At 64.5% G+C, this 10,791-nt stretch overlaps 1 protein-coding gene across 1 annotated transcript in view; it reads right to left on the minus strand.

Annotated features, from left to right (window-relative positions):
- Cyth4 (cytohesin 4) overlaps positions 1-10,791 on the minus strand; it is a 22,839-nt gene that overhangs the window by 8,791 nt on the left and 3,257 nt on the right. Inside the window, exons 2-7 of the mRNA XM_048807988.1 lie at positions 5,910-5,992; positions 4,252-4,316; positions 3,929-3,995; positions 2,943-3,061; positions 1,818-1,898; positions 663-965 (exon numbers count right to left, since the gene is read on the minus strand). Coding sequence (XP_048663945.1) covers positions 663-965; positions 1,818-1,898; positions 2,943-3,061; positions 3,929-3,995; positions 4,252-4,316; positions 5,910-5,992 — 718 coding nt within the window. The remainder of the gene's footprint in view (positions 1-662; positions 966-1,817; positions 1,899-2,942; positions 3,062-3,928; positions 3,996-4,251; positions 4,317-5,909; positions 5,993-10,791) is intronic.

Here is a 10,791-nt window from a genome sequence, read left to right on the forward strand (position 1 = left end):
CGTCCTCTCCTCCACTGAACAGTCCCCCCAGCCCCGGCTCCGCCTCCCCCGCCCGGTGGCCCACCGGCCCCTGCCCGCTGGAACACTGAGGGTTGGCAGGACTTTGGGGCTTGTCACGTGCTGCTCAGTGACCTTGCTGCCCCCTGGGGAGTATTCCTGTGCTGGGGGCGGGGCCGGCTGCGGCTTTGGGGGCCGTGGTCGCTATTCTGGGTCTTTTATGGAATATTCAGTCCCTGGGCCCAGAGCCAGGGAAGTCCCCAACCCCTTGACCTTCAGCTCTGCATCTGAGGTGAGTCTTTAAGCAGCTCCGGGTCTAGAGCGCGATTCCCCCTCCCACAGCACTGCTCCAGGCTAAGCTCTGGACCTCCCCGTGCGGCCCTGCGAGGCAGGTGCTGTCACCACCTCCATTTCACAGGTGAGGAAACTGAGGCACAAGGAGGTTAAGTCACAGGCCCAAGCTTCCAAACTAACAAACCAGTCGGACTGCGATTCAGATCTGGTGCTCTGAAAAGTCCCTTCCCATAACCTCCTGCAAACTCCTATTCATCCTTCAAAACCCCGTTCAGACCTTGCCACCCCTGGGAAGCCGTCCTGGGGGGCCGCTGACCCCCCTACTCCTACCCTCAGACAGAGGTGATGCTCTAGTCCAGCACCTGTGCCCTCACTCCCTGCCACCTCTCCCCGGGGCGGCTCCGCCTGCAGGCACCCAGCGGAGGCCTGGCCCCGACCTGTGCTCAGCGAGGGCTCCTGAAGGGTCTGGTGCTGGGGGTCCCGAGGGCGGGCCCTGGCGCCCTTGGGGCAGGTCTGCGCCTGGCAGTGTGGAGGGTCCCAGAGCCTCGGCCCCCTCCGCACCTGTGGACTGGAAGACCCCGGGGTTGCAGAGGCAGTAGCGGGCGGCGAAGGCCTCCATCATCCTGTCGATCTTCTGGGCCTCCCCGGGCAGCCGGAACCTCCAGAGGAACTGCCTGGGGAGGAGGGCGGTGGGCAGCAGAGGGCGGGCCCCCAGGGGCCTAGAAAGCCACGGCGCCCACCAGGCCTGTCCCCTTATGGCGTGAACCAGAGAATCTGCAACTGTCTTCCAGGCCCTCACACCCTCAGCCCCTGCCCACGGGGCTCAGGGCTCCCCTGCTCTGGCCACGGGGCCCTGGGCTCTGCCTGTGGCCCCTGGCACGGCCTCCCTGGCTGGGCGCCCCTTGGGCTTGGCACGTTGGTGGTTCCAGTGACAGGCGCAGTCCTGGGGCGAGGGCTGGGCCTCCCAGGGCCCCCGGACCTGCTCACCCAGGCCCTGCTCGATAGGCAGGTGCACGAGTGACCGGACACGGAGCCCCCAGCCCCCTGCTCTTCTCCTCTAAAGGTGTGGGCGCAGGGAGGCCGTGCTGCCCGGGAGGGGCTTCCTCCCTGCCGACTCCTACTCACCCTTCAACACCCGGGCCAAGCGCCCCTCCCCGAGCCGATTCTCCAGGGGAAACGCCGGAGGCGGCACTTCTCAGCACTCGCCATGGCCCCTGAGCACTCTCTCCCTGGTCCTTACACCCCTGGGAGCCTGTACTGTTCTTGGGCTCTTTTACAGATGAGGAAACCGGGGCACAGAGAGGTTTCTTTTTTGTGACTTGCCCCAGGTCACACAGGGCATGAGAGGCAGATCTGGGACTGTCCCTGGGCAGTCGGGCTCCAGAGGCGTAGGCAGGAGGGTGGTTCTAGTGGTTGGTTGGGGACAGGACAGGCTCCTCGTCTTCATGCCTGACCCTTGGTGGCTGCGGTCTGCTTGTGGGTTCCCATGTCCCCACCCTGCAGACCCTGCCCCCTCCACGGCTCACCTGAGGGCCTGGACGAGGTTGAGGTTGGCAAACTCGTGGCAGTCCACGAAGGCCTGGAGGACCTGCAGGTTGGTGGGGTCCCTGGGAGGGTGGAAGGGACCGCTGTGTACCCACCTCCTGGAGCCGCCCGGGAGGGGCAGGGAGGGGGTCCATCCTCAGGTCCCACCAGCACCGTCTCCTCCACTCATGATAGGTTCTGCGCCCCCATCACCCCTGGGGACGTGCCTGTGTCCCCCCCTTGTCCCCTCCATGTGGGCACAGACCCTGGGGGCCACCAGCCCTGCTCTCCCCCAGGAGCTGGCCTGCCCCGTCCAATCCTTCCTTGATTCCTTCCTGCCTGGGTGACCTGCTCAAGGCCCCCGCCGGGGTTTCCTGGACTGGGCCTTGACAGCCCTGTTCCCCGGGTCCCCCTCTTCCCAGCTCTGAAGCCAGGAAGAGCTGCCCTCCTCCCCCCACCTCCCCCCACCTTGCTCAAGGGGCACATGTCCTCTGGGGAGCTTGGGAGAAGGGGTCTTGGCTTGCTGGCCCAGTTCAACCCTGGCCCCCTACAGTCCACCCCCATCCATCAGCCAGAGGATGGTCACAGACTACTTCTCTGCCCAGACCCTCTACAGACCCCCAACTTGTTTCCTACTACTTCCTTCCTCTGTCTCTTGCTATCTCTGTCTCATCAACGTGCCGTGCCGTTTCTTGAGCCTGCTTCTGCCCCAGGGCCTTTGCACTGGCTGATGTCTCTGCCTGGAATCTGTGCACTGCCCATGCCCGTCCTTCTGTGAGTTTCCCTCACCTTCCCTGGGAGCCTTCCTGTCCACACTATTTAAAGCCACAGCCCAAGCCAGGTCCTCAGCTCCTGGACCTCCCTTCCCTTTGGTCTCCACAGAACTCATCATCTTATGACATATTTTACGTGGTGTTGGGATCTGTCCCCCTGCTAGGAACTGAGGCCAGTTTGGTCTGTCTTGGAAACCCAGGACTTACCGCAGTGCCTGGAGCCCAGCAGCCACCGGGCTTGCTCCACACTATGGCGCAGCGCGGCGGGGGGCTGGGTCTGGTCTTTCCCGGGTGGCTCACTCTCCCTCCCCTGCACCCCTTGGTTCCTGGCTCCCTGAGGCCCCAGCCCCTCACCTCTCCCCCAGATAGGTGCCGATGGCCGTCTTGCTGAGGCCCTCGCCCTTATACAGGAACTGGGCGATGTCCTGGACGTCCGGGGTCAGCAGCTTGTGCTCAGTGAGGTACTGGATGCCCTGCAGGTGACATGTGGCATCTGTGTGCAGCCCCTGCCCCGAGGCAGGCCTGGAGCAGGGAGCCTGCGGCCAGGCCCGGGGCCAGCCTTGTGGGCTCGGTTGTCCCTCTGAACAGGAACTGCCTTTGTGAGCTCCCCAGGCCTGGAGGCTGCAAAGGGCCAGAGTCCCCGCAGAGAACCAGGCTCCTGCCAGGGCTCCCAGGGCCCCGAAGCCCGATGTCCTCCCAACGGGCTTCCCCTGACGGGCTTCAGCGTGTTGCTAAGACTCAGCGATTCTGCCCTCCGTCCCCCCAAAACTCATATTAATTAAAAATAGCCCTTCACTTGGTCACACAAGTGACCTATGGCCACTGTGAAAAGTTAGAAAAAACCAGCAGAGGGGAGGGACACCCAGGGCCCCCCACGGGAGGTGGGTGGCCGCCGTGAAGGGCCTCCCCTCCCCACGGAGCCTTGAGCCTCGTGTGACTTCACGGAGCCCATGACCCGGGCACTCAGAGCCTGTCATCCAACGTCCAGGAGACCGAGGGTTGTCTCTGGGTTCCTGGGGGACCCCTGAGGGCCTCCTCCTCCTGGACAGGAGGCTTCTGGAAGCCGGCAGAGCAGGGTGCTGGACAGCGAGTGGGACAGTGTGCGTGTGGCTTGGGTCCCGGTGGATGGGGGCAGGGGCCCAGGATCAGTGATGGTGACGGTGGGCACCCGTGACACTCAGGGCTGTTGGGGAAGAGGCGGCCTCAGCTGACCAGGGAGCTCCCCAGCACTCCAGCCTGGCGTCCCCTGCTGGCTGCCTGTGCCTCCTCCACCGGCCAGCGCCTCTGTCCCTGGGGGGAAGGGAGCCCAGCAGCCAGGGCAGGGCGCGGGAGGCCGGTACCTTCGCGGGGTCCATGTTGAACTTCTTCCTTCCCATGCTCAGCTCCTTCTCCTTCTGGGCCATCCGGCTGCGGGAGTTAGGGTGTCAGTGTGGCCGCCCCAGGACACGGCAGGACCCCCTCCACCTGCCCAGGCCCTTCCTCGGGGGCCTCCAGGACCCCAGGTCCTGCAGCGGAGCCACCTGGGTGAGGAGAGGACAGGGCCCGGTTCTTCCCCGGGGGCTACCAGGCTGGACCCCGAGGGGCCCTGTGGAGCCTGGATGGCGATGGAGCCCCCGGGGGGCCTGGGCGGTGGGCGGCAGGCGGTGGTGGGCAGGGGCCTCACCTCTCCTCGGCGCTCTCGAAGCAGTCGATCTGGGCAAACACATCCGCGATCTCCTCCTTCAGCTTCTGCAGGACGGGCGGGGGCAGGGGAGATGGGGCACAGAGGTCAGGCCTGGGGGCGCTGGGACCCTCTGTAACCGCTCCCATCCTGGTGTGACCCGGGCGGGGCCGCTTCCCTGACCTTCATCCTCAGCCCCTAGTCTGAGGGACCCTCCCAACACGTCCCCTCCCTGCTTTCCCATCCCATGAAGCCCCCGCCCCCAACTTGCTTCCTCTGCTGTGCCCCCACCCCACTCTTGTCTCGGGCTGGGAGGTCCGGAGCCCTCCATCCACCCGATTTCCAGTCTTCCCACTTCTCCCCTCCGCAGTGTGGCCACTCCCCGTGCTCCAGCCAAGGCCACCGCCAAGCCCCTTGTGGTTCCCGCAAGCCCAGCCAGGAGCCTGCCCCCCAGCTCAAGTCCCCCCAGGCTCCCTCCTGTCCCCTCAGCTCAAGTCCCCCCACGGCTCCCTCCTGCCTCCGCGGCTCCTGCCCGATGCCCAGGCCCCTCCTCTCTGGCTTCCCTCCAGTTGCCCTAGACTAAGTGCCCACCAGGTGCCAGGTGCCGCGGGGCACCTCTGGAGGCCCTGAGTGGCAGAGGAGAACCTCTCCGCTGCCCACCGGCCACCCCAGCTGGGCAATGGGGAGGTGGCGGCTGGTTCAGCTCCCCCTGCCGGGCAGCAGCATGAGCACTAGCCAAGTCCCCCGAGAGGCACCGGCCCACCCCTCCCAAGACCTGTGGGTGCTGGGGGTGGGGTCTCCCAGGATTAGTCCTGGGGTTCAGGGCCAGCTGAGGGCCTGGGAGCTCATCCGAGGCCAGGCAGCTCCTGTCTGTGTGGTCTCAGCTGGACCCAAGAGGCTTCCCCCCAGTAGAACGGGGTTCACTCACAAGTGTTAACTGAGCACATAGAGGCTCGGGCTCCTGGGCTGGGGTTTGGGGCGGGCAAGGCAGGCCTGGGCTCTGCTTTCCTGGAGCTCAGGGCTACTGGGGGTGGGATCGTGGCCATCAGAGGCCAGTGAGACGGCAGGATATTATCAGACAGTGGTACAGAAAGCCCGGCGTGGGGCGGGCGCCCACAAGATGCCAGCTGAGGGAGATTCTGTGGATCTTAAGTGCACACATGGGGCGGGCCGGGCAACGGTCACCAGGGTGGTCAGGGCAGCTGGAGAGGAGGGGGAGGGAAACGAAGAGAAGGAGAAGCCGCGAGGGGCGCCGGGAAGGGCCTGGGGCCGCGGGACCTGCCACGCAGAGCTCAGAGGCAGGACCCGCTAAGGCGACCGGAGAAACCCCGGGTGGGGTCTGGAAGCCTGGTGACGAGTGGCCGTCCAAGAAACTGGCAAGTGCTCGGCACACTTGGGTGCTATTTTGACCAAAGGGTCCACCCCTCCAGGGGAGGAGGCCTGATTGGGGCCCCTGGGCTGGGACTGGACCCCCCGCCCCATGTGGTGGAGTGGGCTCAGCTTCCTGCCATGGCTCCCCCGCCCCTGCCTGGCCGGCCCCTGAGCCTGGGCAGTCCCGGGGACTTCCGGGCTGTGCTGGTCTCCCGCCCCTGGCTGGGCTCTCTGATCAGGGGTTTGGAGCCAGCAGGGAGGGCCCCGCGTGCAGCTCGCGCCCTGCACACCTGGATGTCCTCCAGGAGCTGGTCCCGGTGCCATCTGATCCTCTGCAGCTCCTCGGCCTCCTCACTGCTCAGCTCGGCTGCGTCTGCAGAGAGAAGACCCTGGTGCTCCCCTCCCCTGCAGAGCCCGGGGCTCGCTGGCCCTGCACCCAGGCTGGACGCCATCCCGCCAGAGGCCCTCCCTGAGCACTGTCCTGAGCTGTGCAGTGTTCCCACCCCCATAGAGACTCTGCAGGGCTCTCGTGCGCGGTGACCCTCGGGCCCCTCCCCTCAGACTCGGCCGGTGGAGCCAAGGAGCACCTAGGATCCGACAGTCCCGCCTAAGTGCTGAGCGCATCCCACCTGGGGCTGTCACCCGCGCCTCATGGCTCACAGGACTGTGACTCACTCACTGTTTTATTTGCACCCACAGGAAGCACCTTTCCACTTTCCTCCCACCTGTTGGCAGGGCGCAGGCCCACGGCCATGCCCAGCAGCAAGGGAGGCTGGGAAATGGGCCCCTAGGAGGGCGGCCTGATGCCCTTGCCATGCCGATGGGAGAACTGGACTGGGGGATGATTTACAGTCCCTGCTCCTAGACACTGAGGCTCAGAGAGGAGAGGTGGCCTGGCCCAGGTGCCCCAGGGACAAGGTTGCTGCTCCGGGTTGGGCCCTGGGGGTGGGCTGGCCGCGCTGTCACCTGGAAGTGAACTAAACGAGGCGCGTGGGTGTGGCGGGTCCGTGAGGCCCACGGGGATGCCCATGTGGTCCTATCCCAACCACTGCACTCTCTGGTCGGGAACTCCCGGACTCCCTGTCCCTTAGGGAGAAACGTCCCCTTCCTGGCCCTGGGGCTCCGTAGTGTCCCCAGTCCCGGCCTTCGTGCCCACCATTATCCACAGAGCCCCCCCGTCCAGCTGCTGCTCCCACCCCAAAGCATCAGCCCTCGGTCCCACCTCCCGCTCGGCCCAGGCCAACCCTCCTCTCGGGATGCCTTCCCCTGTCTGTCCATCCCAATGTCCTGTCCCAGCCTTAGAAGGTGCTGGTCACACTTCTCAAAGGCTTCACAAGGACAGACCTCACCTCCCCTGAGTGAACATGGAGAGAACACCCCGTGACTCCCGCGCCCCACTGCATTGCCTGAGCAGCCACCTTGGACTCTCCACAGGGAACGGAACCACAAGGAGCCAGAGGCCTAGTCCCCAGGCCACCAGGTGGGGCCATCTCCTTCCTTGGACTATTTTCTGAGAGAACACTGAGTTTTGAGAACATTTTGGTTGCTGTTATTCTGGTCTCTCTGTTACAACAGCTAAACCTGAACCTGACTAACCAGTGTCCTTACCTGTGAAATGTGAGCACAGTCTTACCTCAGAGGGTGGCTGTCAGGAATGTCAAACACCCACAAGTATCCAGCACATAGGAAGGTCCAGCCCATGCATAGTGCCCAGCTGTCCTCCTCAGAAACAAGCCACCCGTCCCTCCACTGCTGGGGTGCAGCTTGCCCATGACTCACAGCCAGGTCCCTCCCTGGGACTTAGCCGGCTCAGCCCAAGGATGTCCCCTCCCAGGGACAGCCACTCCACTAAAAGTGCAGCCCCCTCCCCTCGTTTCTGACTTGACCCAGTTTTCAGGCCCTCCCCTATAACACTGTGGCAAAGATCTATGGTGACAACTTCCTGTTCTTTGTAAAAAAGCACCTGTGACCTATTGCCCCACACATGGGGGGATGGGGATCTCCACATATTTTGAGGATGTTGGCCACAGGACCCAGGCTGACAGGGGCACTTAGGACAGAAGTGTCATCTGGGTCCCATCAGAGTGGGGCCTACAGAGGCCAGATCATGAGCAGGGCTCTGGCTGGGTCCAGCCTGCCCAGGGTCCACCTGGTTCACGGCCACTTTCCTGGTCTATAGACGTGGGGTTGGAGTGGACGTTGGTCCTGGACCTCACGCTGGCACTATGGGGCCCCGTCATTGCTGGGGGAAGGCTGTGGGGAGCCCACGGCGCTGCCCCGGGCCCAGCTAAGAGTGAGTAAAACGTGAGGCCATGTCCTGGGGGCAGGGCAGGGTGATCACTGCCCCTGGGGCCCACTGCCCCATGTGACCCTGGGGACCACAGCTCTGAGCTGGCCACCAGTCTGGAGGGTGACCGCGGAGCCCACCCCTAGCCAGGGAAGGTGTCTGCACTGCAGCGCTGGGCGTGGGCTCCCAGCCAGCCCCTCGAAAGGGCTCGGACCGTCGTCCGGCAGGTAGGTTCCTGTCCTGTGTGGGGACCGAGGACGGAACAGGCACAGCCAGGTGGACCCCTGGGATCAGACGACTCTCCTGCCGCTGTCAGAACAGAGTCAGAGGGGACCTGGCCATCAATGAGCCAGGGAAGCACGGGGTGCGGAGGCCCTGGGGAGGCCCAGGCTCTTGGGAGAGCTTGGGGTCCTGCCCCTTGTGACCTCATGAGGAGGGGGAGACCCCCAAGCCTGGTGACAGGTGGTTGGTCAGTGCTGGGGTCGAGGAGAAACTGCAGATCTGAGAGCCAGAGGCCTGCGGGAGGTGTCCCTGAGACAGTGGGCGGGAGACCCGGAGGGCAGCGCTGTGGGAGGCACCTGGCCACCCACTGCCTGTGGAAAGGAGGGGCCTGAGGGAAGGACAGACACTTTCGTGGGCAGCAGCGAGTGGCTGGCGTCCTACCAGGGCCAGGAGGAAGGAAGCCTGGGAGTAGGTGGTCGGGAGGGGAGGGGTGCCCTGGGGTGGGCAGAGTGGGAGGCTTCTGTGCACGACACTCATGGTCCTCCAAACGTCCTCGCAGGACACACAGAACCACCACCTGACACCAGGGCCTGGGCCAGTGCCACGTCCAAGGGCTTACGGAGAACACTGCGTGACGTCACACTGTGGTGTGCAAGGGACCCTTCAGAGTAAAGGTAGCTGGGGTGAGCCTATGTCCCTGGGACCCACCAGTCCTCACACGTGTCACCACTGGAAGGCACTGTCCTGATGGATGGCAGTGGAGGTGCAGCCTGGCCGCCTGCCTGGTGGGGGACCTGCCTGCCCTGAGCTAGGTCCCACACACCCTGAGCCAGGCCCCCACCTCGAGCTAGGCCCCGCCCACCCCGAGCCATGCCCCGCCCACTGTGTGCTAGGCCCCACCTATACTGAGCTAGGCCCCGCCCATCCTGAGCTAGGCCTCTCACAGGGCTTAATGGGCACAGGGGCCAAAGGCAGGAGGGAGACTGCCCCACGTGTGGCACCTCCTGGTGACCCCCCGGGAGCTGCTTTTTGTCCCTGCAATGCTGCACTGTCTAGAGGTCCTGCTTCCCCCTGGGAGACAGGGGCTGGCAGGGCACCAGGCACGAGTCCCGTGGAGCTGTGTTTTTACAGTAGACGGACCCGGGACCTTTACTTTTTTTACTGGTGCTGAGCATCGAACCCAGGGCCTCACACATGCGAGGCAGACGCTCCACCGCTGAGCCCCGCCCCAGTCTCCCACGGAACTTTTTACGCTCATGGACACCTGCGCGTGCCTGCAGCTCTGTGCACAGTGTCACCTGGTCCTCGTGACTCTATAGTAGGTATTTTCCATTTTAAGACACGGAGGCTCAGAAGGGTGACATGACATGCTCTGGTCACACAGCCAGATGGTGGCCGTGCTGGGCAGTGCTGGGATCTAGTCCCAATTCACTGACACCGAGGCTCTGCTCAGGGCCGCCGGGTTCTCAAGGGGGACATGGAGACTTGGAAGGCAAAAGGGCCGTCTGCATGACAGAGACATGGCGGGGAGGTTCTCTGCCCAAGCTGGGTGGTGGGTCCAGACCACCCCTCCGGGCTCTCCTGAGCTCTGCTCTCACCTCTGCTAATGGGCCAGAGACTCGCGTCCCCAGTCCCAGCTGCTTCTGAGCTTCCAGCGCACGTCCCTGCTCACGGGCCACCGTGTTTGTGTCCTTGAGCACTGGAAGGAGTCCCTCGCTCCCAGGAGCCCAGACGCCCTCTGTCCTGCCCCCTCCTTCCCCTCCCACCTTGCCCCACCCTGACCACCATCATCTCCTTGGAACGCCTGCCGGGTTCCCCTGTGGCCCTCTGCTGTCCTACCCCAGTGTCCCATGACGTCCCGTTGTCCTGAGGACAGAGGCCCTAGGTCCTTCTGGGCTCAGCAGCCCACGGTGGCCTCCCCACCCAAGGATCGGGCTCCGTGCCTCCTCCCCGGCTGCCCTGCGCCCTTGCGTCCACGCGCCCTTCCTCCGTCGGTCAGCTCCGCCCACTCCCCAGTCTCCTCTCAGCCAACCTCCTGTGCTGTTGGGCACCATCCCCTCCTGCCCCCTTCCCATTCCTCACTGCGCTTCTGGGATGGGCGTGGCTCATGAGCGAGCCCGGCCATTGGTTAAGGAAAGGGGCACTTGCTGAGCGCCTACTGTGAGCTGGGCCCTGCGTGCTCCCTGCTGTCCCGTCCACTCCTCCTGCACGACTCTGTAGGAAGGTGTTTCCAATTTCATCACACAGGTGAGGCACCTGGGGCTCAGAGAGGTTGAGAGAACTTCCAAGGCAACACAGCCGGGAGGTGGCAGAACTGGGACTCACACCTGGGCCTATCTGGGGTCCTCCCCTGCTGTCACGGGCTTGGGGCCTGCGGGACCCAAGGGTCTCTGACCCTTCATCTGTTAAAGGTGGAGTGTCCTCCCCGCTCCACCCTGAGGACACTGAGGTTCAGGGACGAAGACGAGGACACTGCCCAAAAGCGGCCACCCGTGATTCCAAGACTGGTGGTGGTGACATTACTGTCACCCTGTGGGCTCATGGGAGATGTGTTTGTGATAATCAAAATACACACAAATAGCGCGGTCCCAATCCCACTGGCCACGGGCCACTCCCTCCTGGCTGGGCCTGCGGCTGCCTGGTGCCTGGGGCGGCTGTGTGCC

Source organism: Marmota marmota, unplaced genomic scaffold (assembly GCF_001458135.2).
Source record: "Marmota marmota marmota unplaced genomic scaffold, marMar, whole genome shotgun sequence".
NCBI classification, from domain to species: domain Eukaryota; kingdom Metazoa; phylum Chordata; class Mammalia; order Rodentia; family Sciuridae; genus Marmota; species Marmota marmota.